The following is a 23,611-nucleotide window of genomic DNA, read 5'->3' on the forward strand; positions in this document are numbered from 1 at the left end:
AGGGTTGTTGAAAATGAGCCCGTTTGCTTTGATCAAATGGAGTCAGACATGCCGTTCACGCTCACAGACAGCACAAAGACAAGCATGCCGGGTTCATACGGCGAGCAGAAGATGAGCCACGACCGAGATGAATATTCAAGCCCTGTTCATGTTTGCATGAACCCCGTAGTGCGTTCCAGTTCCAGCTTCAGCTCTAGAAACGGGCATTGCACCCCTCCTTACGCACATTCGTTCTCGTTTCTTCCCTTTTCCAAGGCCTTTAATTACAGAGGGCAGTCAATCTGATGAACAGGCAGCCCCCTGGGGCGACTGTCTGTTAACCAGGTGTGCTCACAACTATGCGTTCACAGTGTCTAAATGCATGTCCTTATTACTAGCATGTCCAGAGCTCCTAAAGAAGTAGGGTGATCATGTCATCTGTTAAACCCAGTGAGACCTTCCCAATGTCTCCTTCTCCCTGTGAATAACTCGAGAGTTGTAATGCATTTTCATATGGGACTGACATTTATTCATATTAATGCATTAGAGTAGTATTACGTACCTTTAAGGTGCTAATATTAACATTGTATAGGTAGATATGATATAAAATGTCCCTTTAAGGATACTATGACAACAGAAAAGCTGTTGTATCCCAAAAGGTACACTTTTTTTCTGAGAGTGTAGGTATTACAATATTATAATAAAAACAATATTACATCTTATATGACATATATAACATTTGGTATTATAATTTGTAGTGAAAAAGAAATGTACACTCAGAAAACAAAAGGTACAAAAGCTGTCACTGGGGTACCTTATTTACCCCTATAACATGCATATTAGTACCTTAAAAGGTACTACTATCAAAATTTGAGGGGTAGATAAGATGCAAAATGTCCCTTTTAGGGAACTGGGGCAAGGGATAACCTGTTCTACATTTTTTTTCACTTTTTTCCCCTAGTGTATGTATTACAGCATTATAATATTGTAATAAATATATTATTACACGGTTATACAACATAGAAACAATTTGGCATTCACATTTCTAGTGGAAAATCACTGCACACTCAGGGGAAAAAAAGTATAAAAGCTGTCATGGCGTGGGAATTTTTCAAAAGATATATTTTTGGACCTTATTTACACCTGAAAGATGCATATTAGTACCTTAAAAGGTACTACTGTGAACCTTTATGGGTAGATACGATAAAAAAAAGCAAAAGTCCCTTAAAAAGGAAATGGGAGAAGGGATAACCTGTTCTACCTCAAAGGGTACAATGTTTGCATTTTTCTTCTTAGAGTATATGTATTACAGTATTATAATATTGTAATAAAGACATTTGGCCTTCAAAATCCTAGCGAAAATTACTATATACTATACACAAATGCTGTCAAAAGGTAACTTTTGTAATTATTAACACCTAAAGATGCATATTAGTACCTTAAATGTATAACTAAATAGTACACATTAGCACCTTTTGAAATGCTAAAGCCCCAATGACAGCTTTTCTGAAAGTGTATATACACCGTAAGCCATGGTATAAAATGACTCAAACTATTTCGCCCTGACCACCTACGCCCATTGTGGTCAATCGCCATGAATTCGGCGCGTGTCCCCTAAAGCACTTAGTGAAAGAGCTACGATACTGCACAAGAGTTACTCTGTTGTGGCTAGACAGGACACAAGATGCGTTGAGATGGAGATAAAGCACGATCAGCTATTAATGAGCACTTAAGCTAACACGCTGGCGTATTCCGATACCGAACGCTGATCCGATTACAGATTTCACACTAAACAGGAGCCGTCTGTTAGACTCTCATTGCTGCAGGAGTACAACCAATTAATGCGTTCATGTTTCTTCTTGTAGAGGTGAGTTATTGTATGGCCGCAAGGCAAACAAGAATGTGTAGGCCTCATCTGTGTTTAGAATTTTAGTTTGGTTTAGTTTTTGGTTAGAAATGACTCAAATGTGTTCTCCACTAATCAATATCTACCAAGGGTTTCATTCAAAAGCTTGTGTTATTTTTGGTTCTCCAGTTCTTCCTTAAAAAGTTACAGTATGACGTCTTCGCTGCCATTGACTCTTCAGGCATCGTTACACAACTGTAATGATAGTGTTTGCTGATCAGAGAGAACAACAGCTGCACTTTTATGATGTATGATGTGTTTCATGTGGATTCCTCATCTGAAACACTAGTATAACGTAATTTATGCGTCAAAGCATGTGATTCTCCCCACAGTCATGTTTCGGTATCGTATTAATGGTCACATGTTTATGACATCTAAGTAATTGTTCCGTTTGGGGTTTTGTACATAACTATAAAGGAAAACTCGAGAATGAGAGTTTAGACACACAAGGGATGGGGTGATGGAACAAAAATATGAAATGACGGGAGAAATTATATTTCAATGCCTTTGTATTACGTCGCAAATGTAATGCGTTTACCCTATAAACTTAGTTGTCACGTTTTGCGAGTTTCTCAGGGGAATGCAGAGTTTCTTTATTGAACGCAAATGTTTTGTGACTTTTGCGACAGGGCAAACATTTCGCAAATACAAATACGCACAAATGCAACGTTTCTCTGGGAAATGCAAACTTTTGTGACATAACATATGTGTGTGTTCTGTGTATAGTTATTATGTATATATAAATACACACACATACAGTATATATTTGGAAAATATTTCCATGTATTTCCATGTATTTGTATTTATATTCATATAATTTATATTATAAATAAATATATTTAATATATAAACATAACGTATTTTTCTGAAATATACACTTTTTGTGTATGTATTTATATATACATAATAAATATACACAGCACACATACATATATTATGTAAACAAAAGCTTTTATTTTGGATGCGATTAATCACGATTAATCGTTTGACAGCACTAACACAAAAACAATGAAATATGTTTTTCCTCGGATTTACAAATATAACATTCCCTATATTTTAATCATTCTTTAATGTTAAAATTGTCCGCATTTTAGAATGTCAGCAAAAACTTTAAAAACAAATGGAAATGTGATGATGGAATGAAATAGCAACCATAAAAATGTTAAAACAGCCTAAAATATTTATATAGGTTCTTCAAAGTAGCCCTCCTTTGCTGGGGTCTCAACTGCTCTTTCTTTCTGCCTTTTTAATGTTTCATTCACACCTTTTCTATCTGTCTTCTTTTCCCAAGCGTCTGAGGGTGTATCAGTCAACAGGAAGTGTTTTGACAGGCCGACGCTGATCACAGCCATCCTTTCCATCCACTTCATTCTCTCTCATTCCCCCCATATCTCTGAAACTCCTTCTCTCTTTTTCTCCCTGTCCATCATGCTCTCCAGGTCTCCCTTACTGTCAGTGGGGAGCAGGGCCAGCTGGAATAAATACAGATGACTCAACTAGCCAGTTGAAAAATGCAAGCCGGTGAGAGTAAACAGGTTTACGGAAGGTTTGGAAGAGTACGAGGCACACTTTGACTCCTAAAGCATTTTGTAAATGGCACTGAGAAAATAATAAAACATATTTTATGGTCACAAAAGGTCACAGTGATGCGACCCAAGCAAAGGCTTCAGCAGAAATGCCAATTTGCTTCATTGTGTTCCACACAGAAATACTTTCTATTCAGTCCAAAAACACCTCCCGAGCAACATACAGGTGCATCTCAATAAATTAGAATGTCATGGAAAAGTTCATTTATTTCAATAATTCAACTCAAATTGTGAAACTCGTGTATAGAGAATCTATGGGGTATTGTCAAGAGGAAAATGAGAAAACAAGAGACCAAAAATGCAGATGAGCTGAAGGCCATTGTCAAAGAAACCTGGGCTTCCATACCACCTCAGCAGTGCCACAAACTGATCAACTCCATGCCACGCTGAATTGAGGCAGTAATTAAAGTCTTATGAAGTATTCTAATTTGTTGAGATAGTGAATTGGTGGGTTTTTGTTAAATGTGAGCCAAAATCATCACAATTAAAAGAACCAAAGATTTAAACTACTTCAGTCTGTGTGCATTGAATTTATTTAATACACGAGTTTCACAATTTGAGTTGAATTACTGAAATAAATTAACTTTTCGACGACATTCTAATTTATTGAGATGCACCTGTAAAAACTTTGTCTGAATATGCTTTTATGTTTTTGGTGTCACCATGGTGTCATCTCTCTATTATTTAAAATAAATAAATAAATAAACTCAGAGTCAGAAATATAAAAAAAACAAGTAACTTTTAGAGACCTTTGCATTTAATAACATTGCATTTAGACGTTCCAATTAAATGTAAAATAGAGCTTGCTAAAAAGACACTAATGTTCAATAAATAATTAAATTAAATAATTGTAAATAAATAAATAAAACGGATTAAACTATTACAATGCCATTGAACACTGCTCATCAGAATTGGAAGAGTTGGAAATAGTTTAAACAGTAATGTAGCTTTAGTTCATCATGAAAAACAAACCTAAAGCCTCCAAGATGTGTAAAAACTTATTTTCAAAATGAGTGGAGAAAATTGCAATCCGTCGAGCATGATGAATCCTGCCATTGGCTGAGACTAGCGCAAGCACATTTTAACCAACAGTCAAACACCTCTCCCTCTCCTCAAGCGAAATGTATAAAAGGACTATAATCACGATAACTATGTTTTGATTGATTTTCTCGTTCTGGTTGAAATTCAACTCTGGCTGTAATAAACTGCCAGGAATGCAAGTCTGCCAATACGACAGAAAAAAAAATATTTTTGAAACTCTAAAATATGCCTCCACGCTCAATAGAGAGCTCAATGCATCATTACCCACAACTCATATTATCAGTCAAGCTATGTCCCTAAATCTGGCAGACGGTACTGATGGAGATGTTTTTACATAAATCAAAAACAACCTAAGTGCACTGGCATTATTCATATAGTGCTATTGAGGCATGTTTCCATGAAAAGTCAACGCATCTTTGTTTACTGGGCAACACCAGTAAAAAAAGACAGAAATGCACAACCAGAAATTGGAAAAGAAACCAACCCTGAGAAATTTTCACTGGAGAAACGAGTGTGACAACTAGCCCCGGTCTCCAGAGAGCCTTGCGCCCTTCCTCAAAATCCGGAATATGTTGGTTTTGGAGATATCTTTGTATTCCCCTCCCGTGTTTTGTAATCCAAGCCAAAGAACGAGGCAGGAGGCATGTCTGACTTCCCCATACCTCCATTCCAGGTTCATTATGGAGGTATTTTGGCACTGCGCTGCCCACTGGCCTTGCCTGTCAGCCGCGGAGAGGAGCTGTCTGTTGTAGCTGCTGTCCAGGGACTCATCTCCATCCTCCAACAGCCTGTTTGCCGTACTCGTCTCCCTTTGACACGTTCATTATGCCACTGCAGAGGCAGCCAACAGACATCTAGGCTAAACATATGGTAATGGCACGATCCCTTAGGACCACCGGAAGGCATTTGCCATGCTATAACACTAAGGAGGTATTTCAGACTGGGGCGGATGTTGAAATGCCCCCAAACCCTAATTTTCTCCAACCTCTTTTACCTTGAGATAAGATGTTTATGAAAGGACGCTGTGGGTGACGTCAAAGCTGACATCTCGGTTTCTGATCGATAATGGCGTGCACACAATGTGAAAGCGTGAACGGGGATCACAAAATCACAGTGTTTCTTTACCTATGACCATTTTTTAAGATACAAAAAGGTGGAAATAAAGAATTTTCATACTTGAAGATTGGAAGTCTAGGTGTGTGGCAAGTGTAAAGCTATAAAACATGCAAATATAGCCTACATAAGAGACATTTGAAATAGGGGTCAACCAATATGTGTTTTTCAGGGCCGATACTGATTACTACAGATCAAGTAGACCGATAACCGATATTTTGAACCAATATATATATATCTGGTGTAAAAATTTAAATGATCAATTTGGCACTGGTGGCAAATTGGTTTTGAAAGTGAAATTAACCATAAAAATGCTTAATATCAGTGCTGATAATCAGCAAGGCCAATAATCGGTCGACCCCTAATTTAAAACAACAGCAAAAAAAACAACAACATTAAAATGTAGCAAAAACAGTGACAGTCCAGCAAAAAGATGAATTCTGTGAACAGGTATCGCAAAATCACACAAGTATTTCTTCAACTATTTTTTTAAGATGTAATAAAGATTTCCATATTTTAAGATTGGAAGTCTAGGTGTGTGACAAGTGTAAAACTATCAAATATACAAATATAGCCTTCATAAAAGGCATTTGAAACACTAAAAATGTAGCAAAAATAAGTTGTTACAATCTAGCAAAAAGTTGAATACTGTTTTTTTATATAAAACCATAAAATACATAACAATCTAACATGCCCATAGTTAAGGAAACCTTAAAAATATTGGGTTCATCCTTGCAGTCTCTCAGAAGGATCTAAAAATGTAGTATGTATAAACATAAAGGCTTTGGTTAGAATTTTTTTATGGTTCTGCTTCAAATTATGTAATGAGATACATGTCTGGGTAAAATTACTCCTGATATAGTCATCAGCCAAATATACAGTCTCATCTTACTATGCAAACATACAAATAACCTCTAATGGCTGTCAAATATGAGATTTCTGTTTTGCATCACGGGACAGCTGTTTGTTAGCAGCTACTGGACTGATGTGGTCCACATTTCCAGCATTCCAGTGGCTTTTGATCGCTTCATAATGTTTCAAATATATCGTCTGGGGCAGCCAGTGAGGTTGTGATACCTTTTCATTTCTTGAGAATAAAACACAAGCTGCGAGGGCAAGAACCCTGCTAACTTCCCAGTGCCGTCACATATTATCATTGGCAGCTACCGCTGAAGACATGGGAAAAAATCCGTAGCTCAGTTTCAGCAGTCATGCTGCATGCTAATTATCAGGACATGTTGTGGTTTACCTGCTAGAACAAAGAAAACATGTCTAATGGCTTCAACTACACCACAGCGTAATAGGAGTTATTATGTTAAGTTCTTTGGCCTTCTTTTTTTACATTTCTTGCTACATATGACACATTAGCCTGAGGCAGCGCAGGCTTCTTTCGACTAGCTTTTCTCACGTTAGCTCATTAAGCTCAGAGCCACTCGTTAATGTTTACCTGCCCACTTATTATCTGATTCAGGTCAGAACTGCAACAACAAATAAAGGTTAGGCAGTTACCGAAACAAGAATGTGGATGGGTAGGGCCTTTGTGAGTACTGAGCCGACAAATAGTCACACAAAAACAAATACACACCCACACTGAGTCTCTGAATACGCTCAATGACTAAAGCATGGTTTAGAACTGTCCTGAGTGAAAGGGATACTATCATTCATGCTATATTTGAGAACACTCTTTTTGGAAATTTCTACCAAGCTCTGGCACTTTGGAAATATGTCAATAAAAGAAAGTAGGGCGCAGAGATTTCAGAAGCTCCCACAGCTGAATATAGATGTATATACAAGCACAAGGTGATGTTACCCCATAAAGCATGTTCCTCGATCAATATTTTACCGCTCAAGACAGGGAACTGATTATTTGATGGGGATTTTGTTCGGGGACCGGTAAAGTTGACTGATCCAGGTACGTCTTAACTAGGTGAATCATAATAACATACCAATAATTGTATTATTTGCTAATTTGGCAACATAAGCTCACTGGAAAAACATGCCTCTAACTACAAAAATCACTGGAGTTTCCAGTTGAAATTAACACTAGTGATAGAAAAACACCAACAATATTTATTCCAACACCATGTGTATGGCTTTTCTGATGTAGTAGAAGTGCTCGGATACGTCCTGTGAAACACAAGTCATGATAAAAGAGCTCAAAGACTTGTAGAACCAAACAAAAATGGCACTCTTGCTTTTGTAAACACTATTGGTTAGATTTAGAGTCCAAAATGCAATGACGCATTAACGTTTAAGCACCACTTACCAAATATCATCTGTTTCAACAAAAACTGAACACGCTTTTAGCGCCACCAACGGAATATTTCACTATGAACATGCCGTAAAATGAACAAAAAGAAGCGTAATATAACTTTCCAGAAGTGTCGCCACAGGCATGTTTTTCCAATGCGCCTGGGTTCTAATTGAAGGTTATTGCTTGTTATTTCTGTTTACTCCTTGTACCCTCCCTGTTGGCTAAAGCAAAAAAATAAAAATGTTGGTTGCGATTCTCCCCATGCTTATCTGTTAGATCTTTTCAGCCATGTTCTTAATTGCTGCTCAGTTAATTAATCTCACACTTGGCTGCAGTAATAACTTGACTCGTTAGACCTTTCTAAATGGTTTTCGGCTCTTTAACGCACAGACACAGGCTGCCGGAGTGTAAGGAAAACGGTTATCGGAGTAATTTATTCACGGACTCCACCTCCGAGACTGTTGATTAAAAAAAAAAAACCTGCCTGATTAGGTCACATGGGCGTCTAGGTCATTGGCGATCACACAATCATGCACTTAAGTGTTTCACTTACAGCAAATTGACTCACAGATTGTGACAGAAGGTATTAGCGATGTAAGTTCATTTCTGGGCAATTATGCTGGAGAAGGTTGATAGAACGGTTGACATCCAATTCTAGGGTGCCCCATATGGCCAGGGGTTTAGATGTCTCCGAACAATTAAATAAAAGCCTTGATACATGTGAATGCTTTTTATAATTGTGCGTGCAAGGAAGGGCCACTTGAAAACCTCTAGATATAAATCAGTATACAGTGCAACTGTGCTGCGTAGGCTACAGTTCTGGGACCGTTTATTCCACAACAATCCATCTCCACAGTCTTTTCTGGCCGACCTGGGTCAGGCGCAATACTTCCTGGCCGCTTCAAATCATTACCCTAGACTTTATTGGTGTCACTTGCAGCTTCTGGCCTCAACGAAAGGAATGGTGCAATTTATTTGCATTTATTACCTTACATACACTGCCATCTGCACTCCATATTCTATAGAGATACGGTTCATCCTAACAACTATTTGGACTGGATGAACATGAGGGAGAACAACAGATGAACAGAGAACTGTCCCTTTAACCCCGAGAGCGGGTGTTTAAACATCATAATATTCACATACACAGTAAGTAATTAAGGTGGAAGAGAGGTAGGCCAAAGATAAGAGGTATATCCCCAGAGGCTGATTATGGCACAGATGCGCTGATGAAGGACCAGGGGAGACTCCGACTGCTTGCCCACCAAGAACTGTACTGTCAGGGGCTGACTAATGTATTATTCACCCTTCATTGATGTGTAACTAAAGCCAGCGGCTGGGGAGCCTGGGCCACCAATACCCCCCACAGACGGTAAACCCCCGACAGGCTACTGAGCTCCATTGATTTATGGGTCTCAGTAGAGGGCCTGGTGAGAAGGCTGAGGGAGGGAGAGAGGAATGGAGGGAGGTCTGAGTTAGGCATGAGATGGGTCTCATTTTTTATTCCAATATATGCTTTCACTATGTGGTTATGTAATATCTAAAACACTTTTAGGCCCATATTGGGTTATAAAACACTTCCCACTCATAATCTGAATAATAATCAAATCTATAAAGTCCAAATGTGGGTGTATCTAGAGCCATCGCACTAAAATGACACAGTGAAGACAGTGGCGCTGATGGAAGAACTAAGGCAAGTGGACACATGAGATAAGAGAGTTGAATAAACAGGAACAGTGTATCAGAGATGAGAAATGCAGGGCTGCTGCTGGGCGTCTGTTTGAAGTGCAGGTGACATGGAAGGCTATAGCAATCTAGAGTCAATCATTGACTGATAAATCAAACACGGTGGCTTTAACGGTGTCTACACTGAACCAATAAAGTATCTGTATTGTGGTATAAATCTACAAGCGCTGGTTTGTTGCGGTAATGTGAAGTACCTGAGAAGCACAGAAGGCAAAGACGACGACTGGGAAAGATAATTTTATGTGAGAACGCCCTTCAATTTAGGAAGTACAGGTGCTAAGAGATGCAATTGACAGGCATAGAGATAATGAGAAGTCTGGGAATTTTCTGCTGTTGTTCTCTTTCTCACACTTGAACACACACACATAGATACACTAAATCCAGCACACACACAAAGATAGACATGCCGTCACGAAGACTCGGTGGCCTCAACTCTAATTACAGACTTGCTAACCACACCTTGACTGCCTGGAACCTACACATGAACTTCTGCATTTCAGGTACGTTAAATCTCTTGGTGGTCTCAAAGCAGGATGAGTTCGACATGGAAGCGCTCATCAAAAGAACCACAGGGTGTGTACTGAACCTTGGCATAGATTACTCATAGGAACAAGTCAGCTGTACAGGAGTTCTATCACTGGAGGACTGACCATATTTACTGGTGACAACCCTGTACTTACGAGTGGCGCATGTAGTGTTGCTTTCGTCAACGAAAATTATGACTAAATATCGTCGTCAACGAACCTTTATCACGTGACGAAAACGAGACGAGACACAACGTAAATGCTGGTCATGTGACGATGACTATAATTAAATGTATAATGCAATATTGTTGACGAATAAAAACGAGACTAAATGTGGTTTACAAAATAAAAACTATGCTAAAATGTCTCTTCATTTTCGTTGACCAAAACGAGATGAAACAAAATGTTATAATGTTATTTCGTCTCGTTTAGTCGCGTTATTATTATTATTTTGCATTATTTCTGTTTCCTGTGTTTCACTTCAGGGACTGCATCAGGTCGCACTGCGTGAGTGAGCAAAACTTTGTTTAATTACCATAATAACTAACTATCTCACAATGTTTACATATGAATAAAAGCCTACATTAAAATCTGTCATATAAATTGGTCTCTTCATTAGAAATGTATTCTTGAGTCTATAAGGTAACAATAATATAATAAGATAACCTTGTTTGAAATGGGTTTGGCTAAAAGAAAATTTTGGTTTCGTCTATACTACTAGGTACTTATACTATATTGACTGGGTTACATAGAATTGCATTTCTAAAAAGACTAAAATGCAATTTTCATTGACTAAAACTAGACTAAAATGTCATCAGTTTTCGTCGACTAAAACTAGACGAAAATAGTCATGGACAATTCTGACTAAAATAAGACTAAAATGCTCATGTTTTTAGTTGACTAAAACTTGACTAGACTAAAAAGAGTATGAACGTGACTAAAACTAATAAAAACTAAAATGACAGCTTCACACAAAGACTAGACTAAAACTAAAATTAAAACAGGCCGCCAAAAACAACACTAGGTGCATGAATGGACATGCTTCCCTGAATCTGAACTTCATAACCTGAGGAAAGGTGAGTACAAAGATGCAAAAGGATGACACAAAGAACAGAGAAATAAGAAAAAAATGGCTCATCCTTCAATAATAAACATCTATGTAGTGTGCTGACGGCAAATGTTTTCTCGTAAGGGATTTGGTTTTCAGAAATCTAGTGTGGTAGGATATGTATTTTCCAACCATTTCTGCATTCCGGAACACTCAAACTTTTAAACAAACAAGTTGCTCACACTGTGACTGACCATCTGTCCAGGGTGGTGCCCTACCTTTGGCCCGAGACACTGGGATAGGCTCCAGCATCCCCGCTCCCTACATTGTATAAGTGGTTTGGAGAATGGATGGATGATTGGACGTTTCTAGTTGCTGTGGTGACATAGCAGTTAGCAAACATTGTACGACATATTAAATCATGGCTCATTTCCTGTTCTGAATCAATAAAAGTAGCAAAAACGCTTGAGCTAAAAGAAAAATCTCTAGATATTACCCCCTTGATATACGTTAGTGTCTTCGTGTTTATGATACTACTGCAGTGTCTTGATTAATTAACCAGGCACAAAGCTATGCCCAGTGTTGAACTCTATAGATTACTCTTAAGTGCTTTCCTACTTAGCTAGCTCCTTTAGACCAAGCTGTCTCAAATTGAAGGAAAGATTTATTAATAAGTAAAAACAGTGACAAACTGCTTGCTTAATTAACCAAGGAAGGGAAATCTAGTCCCTAGACATTTCGATCGCCACCTATTTTGATGGCAAAGCAGTATCAACAACCATCTCCTCTCTGCCTGCTATATTGACCGACGGCTGGCTAAATTGAATCGCTAATCATCACCATCCTTTTAGGTCATTTCCCAGAGGACACAACGGGCCAAAAGTGGCAACGAAGCTGTTTCACTGTGGTGCGTCTCACATCCATGACACAAATATGGCCCCTCAGTTCACCATCCCCATCTGGCCATGGGATATTTTAATGTGTTTCTAGTGCCAGCTCCATTTCACGTCAATATGCTTGCTTTCACACCCCACGAGACTTTGCATCACGTCAGCATGCTGATTTTGCTCCTGTTCTTAGTTAGAGACCTCTGCTTGAATCTCCTCCAAGCCATGTATGGGATGGTGATGGTTTGGGGCTCTCGCACCTTCATTATTTCACATAAGACGTCAAGAGTGGGAACCTGCGCTGAGATTTTCTTAAAAGCCACGGGCAACATAGTATCAAGAGACTGAACTTGTCAAATCTATCCCACAAGAGCTTGACTTACATTGCTTATAGACATACCACTTAGCTCCCATAGGATACTGTGACAGGATAGAGTTGTAAGAACACACACACACATAGTCACAAATCTTATCATTGACTGGATACAACAAAGGTGGGTAAATAGGCCCTGTCCCCAAGCTTCTAGACCTGTTCTGGCATTCTGATATCACCGAAGGGGTGAGATAACAGATAAGGAAAATAATGCCACAATTAGAATTATCTCCCTGATAAGAAACGGTCACATAAGGTGCCCAGGGAGAGCAGGGAAGAGGGAGGGCTGAAAAAAGATGGTGGGAAAGTGTAGAAAAGAAGTGGCAGGGATGTGGAACAGGGAACACTAAACAGAGTAGAGAAAGAGGTGCATTGTCTTTAGCCTCTCTGTCTGGATAAAGCCCACCTGTTGGGGGGAGAGGCCTCTGAACTTCCCTCACTTGTCCTCTGGGTTTTCACCAGGTTGTCATCCATTTTATAGTCGATATGCATCTAGATGGTGTTGCAGCTTTACAAATGAGTATACCAATGAAAAGAGTGACAGTTTCAAGCCACCAACTGTTGCAACATAAGAGATAACGTCTGTCTGTTACACTGGAAAGCTATTTATCCTGCCTCGAGAGTTTCATCATTCTGTATGCAGCCTGTAACCTTCTTTTCTACTTTCCCGCTGTCAGGTGGACATGATCTCATGTGCAGGCTCAAGGCCGCCATTGATTGATGCTCGCCGGCTTTTCAGATTCATTAAAACCTCTTGCATATCCCTTGCTCATCAAGAGTTTCTTAGGCTAGCTCAGAAAAAGTGAGTGATAGGTAAAAAGACAGACAGAGAGAAAAGGCAGAAACAATGATCTCCTCTCAGGCATAGCTAGGCAGAGCAAGTCAAATTTAAGATGCAGAGATAGATCCGTGGCAGCTGTCCAAGACAGAAGATGAAAACTCTCTGCTCTCGCTATCCTGAGCTCTGCCTCAATTCCCACTGCATTTATAACCCCATCTGACCAGCTCCAGTCTATTTTCATTGTCTCTCCTCTCAGCACCTTTTCAGATGAACTGCTCAACCAATACTGTACCAAGTGCCTTTTGGATACCGGACAATTCTCTCAGTCTTTCTCTGTCCCTTTGTTCACCTATGTCCTCATCTCTCCCGTTCAGGTTGAGGGCACTTTAATAACAGATAAGCCACTCGTCACAACTTGGGGGGTGCACGGCATACCTTATATCAAGGGGTATTCAGTCCTCCTCTTGGAGATCTACCTTTAGTCCTGTAAACTTTGATTATCTAGTTCAGGTGCTGGGTGTATAGTTAAGGGTTCAATTGAAAAGTAGATCGCCAGGAGCACGACTGCCTGCCTTATATATAATGCCTCTAATGTTCTCTATACTTGGGACACCACTGGAAAAGGGCAGTTCTGAGGTCGCTGCAGAAACATGTCATTTCATCTTCAGAGTTGCTCTTGAGATGTCACAAGTGCCCTTTTTCCATGGCAGTTCTGGCCTATGCCAGCTACACAGGAAGTTGATGGGAAGATCACTGGAAAGATACTATATTCTAACTCATTGTATCTTTAATCCTGTCACTCTTAAAAATCTGGTAATGAGAGGCTCTAGAAGGCTTGGCACATTTCGAAAGGGCAGTTGCCAGAAAGGCTAAGTGAGAAGGACGTGTGATCGATCAAGCCTGACAACAAGCCATAAATGAATCAGTCACAAAATATTCATTCAGAATCCCTGATTGGATGTGGATGGTGACCCTGCTGAAACTGGATGTGGTGTTAGAGCAACAGAGAGAAAAAGCATGCTTATACTTCCAGAAGCAAAGTCACTAATAAATTACTGTGCAATATCTTAAGTTTATACTCAAACATGCATGGTATTTAAACAAAAATGTTATCTGCACAGTGAGATTGCCATCAACGTCTTGAAAGAATTCACCAAATAAAAGTGTAACGCATGCATACGTGGCACTTGCTTTGCATTTACATGAATCATCTGATCCAATTCCAACAAGCTGAATTTCAAAACACTCGAAGTACAGCTAAAACAGACAGACTTGCAATGCCTTCAGGGACTTTTACGACACATACTTTTTCACAAGTACCTGCATTTGCACCGTGCCGAAGTGCCATTGCTCTCACCTCGAACACCAAATGGAGAGGTGTCAGATCACGTAAGCATTAAAAGAGTTCCTGTCTAACACCAGTTCATTTCGTGTTGTCAGCTAAAACAAATTACGTTACACAAGCATGCCACAGTAAAATGTTGGTAAAGCTTTATTTTACTGTGTCCTTGTTACATGTACTTACTATAGAATTAACAATAAATCTAAACCTAAACCGCATCCTAATCCTAACCAGATAATAAATACATGTAGTTAATTAATGTTACTCAGTACTTAAATGTGTAATTACACTGTAACAAGGACACCATACAAGAAAGTGTAATCACCAATGTAGTTATTTCAGATATTGTTGTAAAAATAAAACTTGAATTAAGTTGAATTAAAGACTGACAAATATTTACAATATTTAAAGAATGTACCATTTTAGTTTACAATTATTTTACAATAAGAATAGTAATTGTAGTGTTTTTTTACAGGTTCATGAAATCTATAAATCACTCCACTAAAAGATTCCAGCCTTGTCCCCTTCCTCAAATATTCCCAAATGCAAAAAAATTAAACCAGTCAGAACTAATTTCTGTAGATACACGCATTAACAAAATGAATGGCTAAGAAAGTCCACAGATGTGTAATTGAACAGCATGGATCAAATGTGCAAATTCGAGTCTAGATTTAACAGAGAGGGTAAAGGGCCAGCGTGCTTTTGGGCTCCTGCCTGGGGCTCTTGGTGTTTGATGTGGAGATTAGGAGCATGTTTTAACCATCTAGAGGCCTGGGCTGATTGGTAGCGTGGAGTTTAGAAGCCATCATTAGCCCTAACACCCCCCACTCTGTTCGCACATGCCCGTATTGCTAATCAAAGCAGACATTTGCACCTATAGCGTTAGCATTAGCCATTTCCTGCAGGGCTTCTAACATCACACATTCCCCCAATTGAACTGGGGTTGAGAACTAGCACAGTATCTCTCTAACAGTTTCAGTTCACTATCACTTAATACAAACTTTTGGTTTGTTTTAGGGTTTAAAAGCTGCATTTCTTTCAGTATTATCAAATATCTCTTCTACTTTATAAGCAGAGCAGGCCGAACTGGTTTAAAGCTCATAAACATTGTCCAGCAAAGGATCAAACACACTGCAGCAAAGAGTCTGGAAGCTTTTCCAAACTCCTGCTTGCCGAACTAGAGTAATGGCTATGGCATTCTTGTAAAAATGCGTAAGTCATTTCTCAGTAGTATAGCAGACTACATGTGTGTGTCCGATCATATGTCATCTGCATGGACAGAGCTCACATTGTGTGCTACTTCTAGGTTCTTTGTATACTACACGCATACAGAAAGATGGAGCTGCTTTTATCTGGTGGTTTGAAACTGAAGCAAATTATTTTGCACAGCCACAATGTCACAAAATGCTGCTAGTTTTAGATTTTACAGAGGTACGATCCTCAAGTGTCCATAAAACACATCTTATAACAGTCATAGACGATGTACGGATGTGACAAATTTCAAAAGCATTAAAAAAAGTAGTTTATGGGTAGGGAAAAACTATCCGCTGTTTTTTTTTTCCTAATCAAATTGGCTCTGACTGTAAATTCACTGAACCAATGCACGCAAGCAGTCCGACTCCAAAATTTTAAAACTTTTAAAAATCCCTGGGGCTGAGTTGGAGAGGGAAAACCATTCAGATGGAAAGAAAAATGTATTGTGCCTGTCATCATGTGACTTTGTTTGGGTATTCTGCGCTGCCGCCCCCCTTTTCAATGGGCGTTTTGGTTGCAGATCTATTCCCTGCCAGCGCCACCCATCTCGCTCCTGACCAACCGAAGACAGAAACCAAGTTCCGATGTCTCTTTTTCTCTCAATCCCTCTTTCTTTCGGCCTCTCTTTTGCTCTCAATTCCTCTCTCTCATTCCGCTTCAGTAGCTGCAGACAGCACCGGGGGGATTTTGGCAGTGTTCGGGCCCAGACACATTCTCTCCTCACACTGTTGTGAGTGTCAAAGACCTATTTTTCTCTAAAGGCCTTTGCGTCAGCTGCCAGGATGGCCCTTTTGAGTGGACACTCCAAAAGAAGCGAATTCTACATTCCAGTCAGCGTCCAGTCCACTTCTTCATCAATTAACAGAGCACTTGGTTAAATATTGGCCTTCAGCGCACGCTATTGTTCCACGCTGGGCTCAGAAAGCCGTCAGATTTTACAGCCAAAGCATTCCTGCGTTCTAAAGGTTATCAGCGCTAATATTTATAGGCTAGCGGTGTGAGCCTACACGGACCACCACAGTACGCCACTCGTGATTATGCCTGGTTTTCATAGCATCTTTAAGCTTGAGTCTGAGACCCCTTTGAGCTCCTTATGAGAGTCTGAAACAAAGCCAGCGGACATCTGTTCACCCTATCCTCTGTTTAACATATGACCTTTCAATGGCTCTCGCTCAAGACTAATACATAAAAACATTTCATAAATAGAACATCTATGAAAATAAATGAATAAGCAATTAAATATACTACACAAAGGGAATTAATACAAGGCTGCACACTTAAGTTCTGTGGTGCATACATTAAATGCAGGCCCACCATCAAAACAGGGAAACACGTCCCACCCAATAATCAGAATGTTTTTTTTTTAAACTTTTAAATTTGGGCCTCTCCAATTTTGACTATTTGGTTACATTTATGGATACAGTAGATAGGTGAGGTCAAAAAATGTATAGGCATATATTTGATTTGACATATTTTAGATCAAGTGATAGATGCAATATATGAATAAATATTATACAAACTCAAAACTTATTTAGGCTATATTAGAGGTGAACACAGTTTAGCAAACAAAAAATACCTATAACTTTGTTCGTTTACTTTACTAGACTGAACTGTGCTCATGTTTAGTTTAAAACGGCTCTTCAGTAATTTAATAAGTTGAGAAAAGAGCCTCTCAGAGGAGTGTAGGCCGTGTGTATGGTGTGAAGAACAGATCAATGCTTTGACCTCTTTTTAAACCTTTTGATCGCAGATTTTACAGATCGATGAAGTCGCATTGATTTGCAGAATTCGGGTGTTGCGCTCAACAGCGGTCATACTACTACTACTACTAATACTGCTATTAATAATAATACGTATTAGTATTATTACTTTGTTATAGTATTTACAGGCTATTAAAATAGTAGCAGCGAAAAAAATAGCTAATAGCGGTACATAGTCTATAAATAGTTGACGCGTAACTTGTCAAAAACATCAAAAACAAGATTTTAGGCTAAATTGTATATGGTTTTTAAATGTAAAGTAGGCTACAACGCATGCGATGTGACTGTCACTATTTCTTTCACGTTTTTGTATAATTTATTGTTTGCCATCAGCAGTTCCATTTTAAACGGGCCTGTCCTGCGCTTTGATAAATGGTTCTGAAAAGTGCAAACATTGTCAGTCAATGCAAAAATGGTTTAAATAAAATGGACACATCCTGGCCTATAACACGTCAGCTTCCCAAAACCTCACATGTGAGAGTGAATTGAATATTTTTTCCAAAAATACAAATACATGTTTTGCTTACGCTGCGCGTTCAGGCCTTTCTTCAAGCTCGCGTTACTGCTCTTCTGCAGTGAATGTGCCCTGTAATTATTATCTTGTTTCTCATGTTAATGCTGTTTACCCCCAAAATGAGTCGGTTATTTCGTCAGTAAGGGCTCTATCTGCGTTAACTGCGTTTACCTTTGAATTACCACTTCAATGGGACATGAAGAGGGCAGATATACGCTCCGAAAAAGCAGAAAATGTTCATAGCCTGTATGTTCAAGGACGCTTGCTTTTAACGACTAAATACTGTAAATACAGAGTATGTGGGGGGGGGGGGGGATAAACAAGAGTAAAGTCAGTATTTTTGCACGTTGATTTGAGGTCAAATGGTCTGCATCTTTCTCGCGTAATACCGCGAAGGCCTGTGTTTTACCACATCTCCAATGAGATGTATGCCTTAAATTAGTATACAGGACAAAATAAGTTTATCACGCACTCATGTGCTAAATAATAAGTACAGTAGGGTAGTGGGAATTAAAACCAGGCTTTTGACTAATTGGACAAGAGAGACTTGGAAAGCCTACTAAAACGCGTGCGAGTTCAGATTCAAACAGGGAGTGACGCGGAACTAATTCTATAGATAGGCTACAGGAGAAATCAGAAATTCATTAAAAATCACATTTTAAAGCATGTTGGACAGCTTTGATCGTCTTTTTTGTATAAATCAGTGGGCTCTTGCGGAGGGAAAATCTCCAGGGACCAAGAATGTGGCATGAATATTGTCAGCCTAAATTAAATTCGTACACACTCGTACAATCTATTAGTACAAACGGACACATAAGATGAGTCGTACCGTCAACCCTAAACAATATATTGAGTCATCTGAATCGCTGATTAAGTTATTGTTATCACGTACAACTTAAATTATGCTTTTCATTAAACAGTATAATTATGATACTTGACAACAATTAACGGCAGTTAATATTCTGCTTGATTTCCGAGCTAAACGAGCAATATATCAGACAATATAGGCTAGTAATCGAGGCCCGTGTGCCTTTCACATAAACATCCACTAATTTTGTTCTGATATCGGACACAATTATAAATCACGTAGCGAAGTTTATTTAAATAACTTTTACAACGCTAATATAGAAATATACACCGCGGTGGGGAAAATAATAAATGCATTTAACTAAACAACCCGTATGAACTCCAAATAACTTCCCGCATTCAACATCCGTCCACTTCACTCTCATTAAAACATTCAAATACAAATAAACAAGGGAACCGATATATCATTTAGTTAGTAATACAGTACTAATCCAACATTGAGCAGTAACTTTTACAACGCTAATATAGAAATATACACCGCGGTGGGGAAAATAATAAATGCATTTAACTAAACAACCCGTATGAACTCCAAATAACTTCCCGCATTCAACATCCGTCCACTTCACTCATTAAAACATTCAAATACAAATAAACAAGGGAACCGATATATCATTTAGTTAGTAATACAGTACTAATCCAACATTGAGCAGTAAAATGCAAGGCAAGCCTTTTCATCTTTAAAAAAGAAAAAAAAAACATTAACTGTGGCTAAAGGGGCTGTAGTTATATCTGACAATATCGACATTAATAGTATCAACATACGAGTTTTATTAAATAATAAATGCTGTTTTAAAGAATTTCACTAGTAGACTCACAATAGACAAGTCTGAGCAGCAGTACAATAAGCAAGTGTTCACGATTTCATGCTTGTCGCCAATTGTATGGTTAAAAATACCAATAAAGAAATGAATAAATCGACATTGTTGTTCTCCGTGAAAATCTATTAAGCGCCCACTCATTTTCATCTTTATTGGTGTCAAAAGGTCCTCCAGTCTAATGGGGGTCCAGACTTCGAAGAATCAATTGAATCAAAACCAAGCTAAACTACCGATCTGAGTCATTAGGAAATAAACGAATCATAATTGTGATTAAAAGGAACACGTACGCCAAAAGGGCCATAATTGATGCACAGCATAAGAGCAACCTCCGATACAAACACGCTAATAAAATTTCAATTTTGGTCAATTTATGGGTTGCCCAAACGTCATTGTATTTGTTCAGAAAAATAAAAAGCTCAAAACGCACCATGCGTCTTTTGAGGAGACCTGGATTTGCGTCTTGTCTGACAGAGAGACTGTTGAAGTGGGGCTCCCTGTAGAGACATTTCCTTTACGAAAGACAGAAACTATTGTCTTGGTGAAAGAAAATAAACAACAATTAGGAGGGAGAAGCTCTGCCGTGTAATCGCATGTGTAATTGGTGTCATTCAATGGCCAGATCAATTCCCCAAGAAAGCATCGGACCGGACGCGTTTTACTGCATTAATTAAAACGCATAAAACGAAAACCTTAAATCCCGGTTATTATTTACGGAGTCCGAGGCGCAACTCCTGTAGACGCGCATCAATCGACCCGTGACTTGCCTCCCAGACTCTAGGTTGGGTTGATAAGCATTGCGAGAAAAAAAAGAAAGAAAAAAATTGGCAATCTTACCTTCAACAGCCGAGGACAGAGGCAGCAAAAAGCCGCATAAAAACAGCAAATAATCCATTGTCATAAACCAGAGACTTCGGACATGAAAGTGGAGTTCCGCGAAGAGACGTACAATCCTTCAGACCCTCAGTCCAGCTTCAGAGACCCTCTTCCCCAACTTCAGTTGTCTTCTTCTCAGCTGTTTCCATAAACCGCAATTGCAGCCGTGTTTATGTAATCCAATGTGCAAAAAAAAAAATATATCTAAAGCGGCGCTGAAAGAGCTTTAAAACTCATCCTAATTTTTCATCAGTGGTGAGCATGTGTGTCCGTTTATAGATGTTGCACAGTGGAATCCCTACACGGAGAACAGTTGTTTAAATGTCCATTCCTCCTCAGATAGCATTCTGTTGTAGTCCAATAATAAAGCGCGTCCCGTAAAAAAAGCACCTTATAGCGGCTTTACGCGTAAAATCCCTGAGCGCGTTTCACCTTCCAAGCGCTGACCGTTCCTGCTTCTCTGCCTTTCCATGTGCACTGGAATGAAGATCGGCTACTCTGAAATCAAAGAAAGAGTGAAAGAGGGAGAGAGAAAGGCGGTGCGGGGAGGAGTTTTCGCTCAGAATCAGCTGTCAGTCATTCTGCTGGCCACGCCCCCTGACGACCTGGCGCAGTTGGCAGGGTGCGAGCGCCGCTCTGCGGGTTTGAGTGCTTGCATGTCTTCAAACTCTCGTGGAAACGAACAAACCTAATGTATATGCTGTTTTGGAAACATTTTATGTTACAATGTGCACGTAATAATTATTAGAGTTGCACTTTTACTACTGTAAAAATACGTAGATAAGCTTTATTGCGAGATTTATCACAAAGTAGGCTATTGCACATTATAAGTAAAACTTGCTCATTTGTATTGCTTAATACTTACATGCATAACTATATTACAGTAAATAATCACTGTGATATTTTTATTATTAGTAACATTAGGCTACAGTTCCTGAATTTGAATTACGGACTTTAAGGTTAAGGTTAAATTCAGGTTTGGCGAAACGCTTCAGATGTGCCACGTTGACCTGTCTGATCTTTTTTTTTATTATTATTATTTTTCTCGGCGTGTTATTATTGATGATATGACACTAAAAGTACTGTTAAAATGTGTTTTACATGAAGTGGTTATATGCTGTACTTTTGAAAGCGGTCCTGCTCATCAAAATTATTTTCAGCTCTTTTTCACACACTCAAATCCCACCGCTTTTTCTCTCTGCCTTTTCGAACTTCTGGTAAAAGTAGTAGATAACAATTTTGAGGCCTCTTTTAAACAGATAAACTGTATCCAAAGTAAATGGGCTCTTTCTTAAAAGTATTGTTACCCTATTGCATTTTTTAAATTGTAAAATGCAGTGGTAACATTTTAAATTATTATTATTATTATTATTATTATTATTACTTCTGCTACTACTGCTGAATGTTTATTTAATTTCTTTGTTACTGTGGGTTTATGTTCATTGGCATTGCATTTGATACATTTTGAATAGGTTAATTCATACTTAAAATTACTATAAATTCATTTCTCATCCCTTGATTTATTTTTTTAAATGTTATTTATTTATCTTTGATAATACCAACTTTGAATCACATGCCTCAATTTCATAAATGTAAGTTGTACTTAGAGTAGCTGCTTGTATGTGTACAATACAAGAAAACATTTTTTCCAACTTTCAGAAAAAAAAGTTTTGCATGAACAAAATATGTTAAACAAAAATGACACAATAAAGGAGACATATTTAGTATTGTACATGCAGATTTGTACATGCAGACTATTGAAGGTATATACATTTATATTGGCTGAAAGTGAATTGAGGGATTATATCCTTTCTCTTAAGTCAATGGAGTAATGCTGAAATGATAATGAATGATCTTGTTCTGTTATTTGTCCTGTAGCAGTTCGCATAATTTGTGGTCTAGTCTTTTATTAGAAAACTGTACGGGGGCGCACTGCCGTTCAGTCTGCTAATAATGAAGGCATGTATCGATATCTGTGTGTCCGTGAGAGGAACTGAGACAATGCACTATGTAAAATAATAAAAAGCTTTTCTGATGTAATTCTCGCAATACATTGCTGTTTTTTAAATGAGTGTGGTAAGGTGTTTCAATTTCTCTTTCTGGACTTCTTTTATTCCCCTGTTTAGCTAAATATTTTGTGACATTTATGATTAATACTCTCGATGCATTGAAACATAAAAAGTGTATGGCTAAAATAGAAAATTATCTAGAAATCTGTAGCAGCATGTTTAAGTGTAACTGCAGTGTAATATGTATTTCTCATGAGAATATTAGAAGATAATATTGTTTTGAGGTATAAATAAAGGCTAAATATAAAAGGACCCAGTAAAGAGCCTTGATTCACACCAAATGTTCAATTTAGTTTTAGCTAAATGCTGATTGCCGATAAAAGCAAAAGTATTTCAGATCAAATGTAGATATTTTAACTGCTTGAGAGGCCAAGTGCTTCAGGAGTTTGGCGCAATGTTGTGTTTATATAGCTGCATCCATATCCATTATCGTTTTGTCTTCAGAGTTATACTGACGTCATAAATTTCAGTTAAATACTTCGACAAAAGCACAAAAAAGTGAGTCAAAGTGTAATCAAGAGCGTATCAATTGTAATTCCACATTTCTGTCATATATTTATTATTTATAGAGCTGCTTTTGTATAAAGACACAAGTGAGATTTGATTTATTGTGTAGGCAGTCTTGTGTTTTAATGAAATCATATGTGTGATCTGAAAGAGGGTTGGGTCATGAGAACAGGGATTAACCGCACACTGAGGAAGTCTTCTAATATGAATGTTTGTTAAAGTAAAAAAGTATGTGTGTGAAGCCATAAATATGGGGTCGAGTTAAAACTCTGGGGTCTATTTTGCATGAATGGAAAATTCAAGTTAATAGACTGATTGGCTCATTGCCTTTAGGTTCTGTGTTGTTTTGCAAAACTTTTATTGCTTGGT

General features: G+C 38.4%; 1 protein-coding gene across 1 annotated transcript in view; it reads right to left on the reverse strand.

The window, feature by feature from the left end:
- LOC107569680 (ephrin type-B receptor 3-like) overlaps window positions 1–21,152 on the reverse strand; it is a 43,305-nt gene extending 22,153 nt beyond the window's left edge. Inside the window, exon 1 of the mRNA XM_016255816.1 lies at window positions 20,628–21,152. Coding sequence (XP_016111302.1) covers window positions 20,628–20,691 — 64 coding nt within the window. The 5' untranslated portion in view covers window positions 20,692–21,152. The remainder of the gene's footprint in view (window positions 1–20,627) is intronic.
- Window positions 21,153–23,611: the final 2,459 nt, after the last annotated feature.

Source organism: Sinocyclocheilus grahami, unplaced genomic scaffold, assembly GCF_001515645.1.
Source record: "Sinocyclocheilus grahami isolate Dianchi unplaced genomic scaffold, SAMN03320097.WGS_v1.1 scaffold1370.1, whole genome shotgun sequence".
NCBI lineage: Eukaryota > Metazoa > Chordata > Actinopteri > Cypriniformes > Cyprinidae > Sinocyclocheilus > Sinocyclocheilus grahami.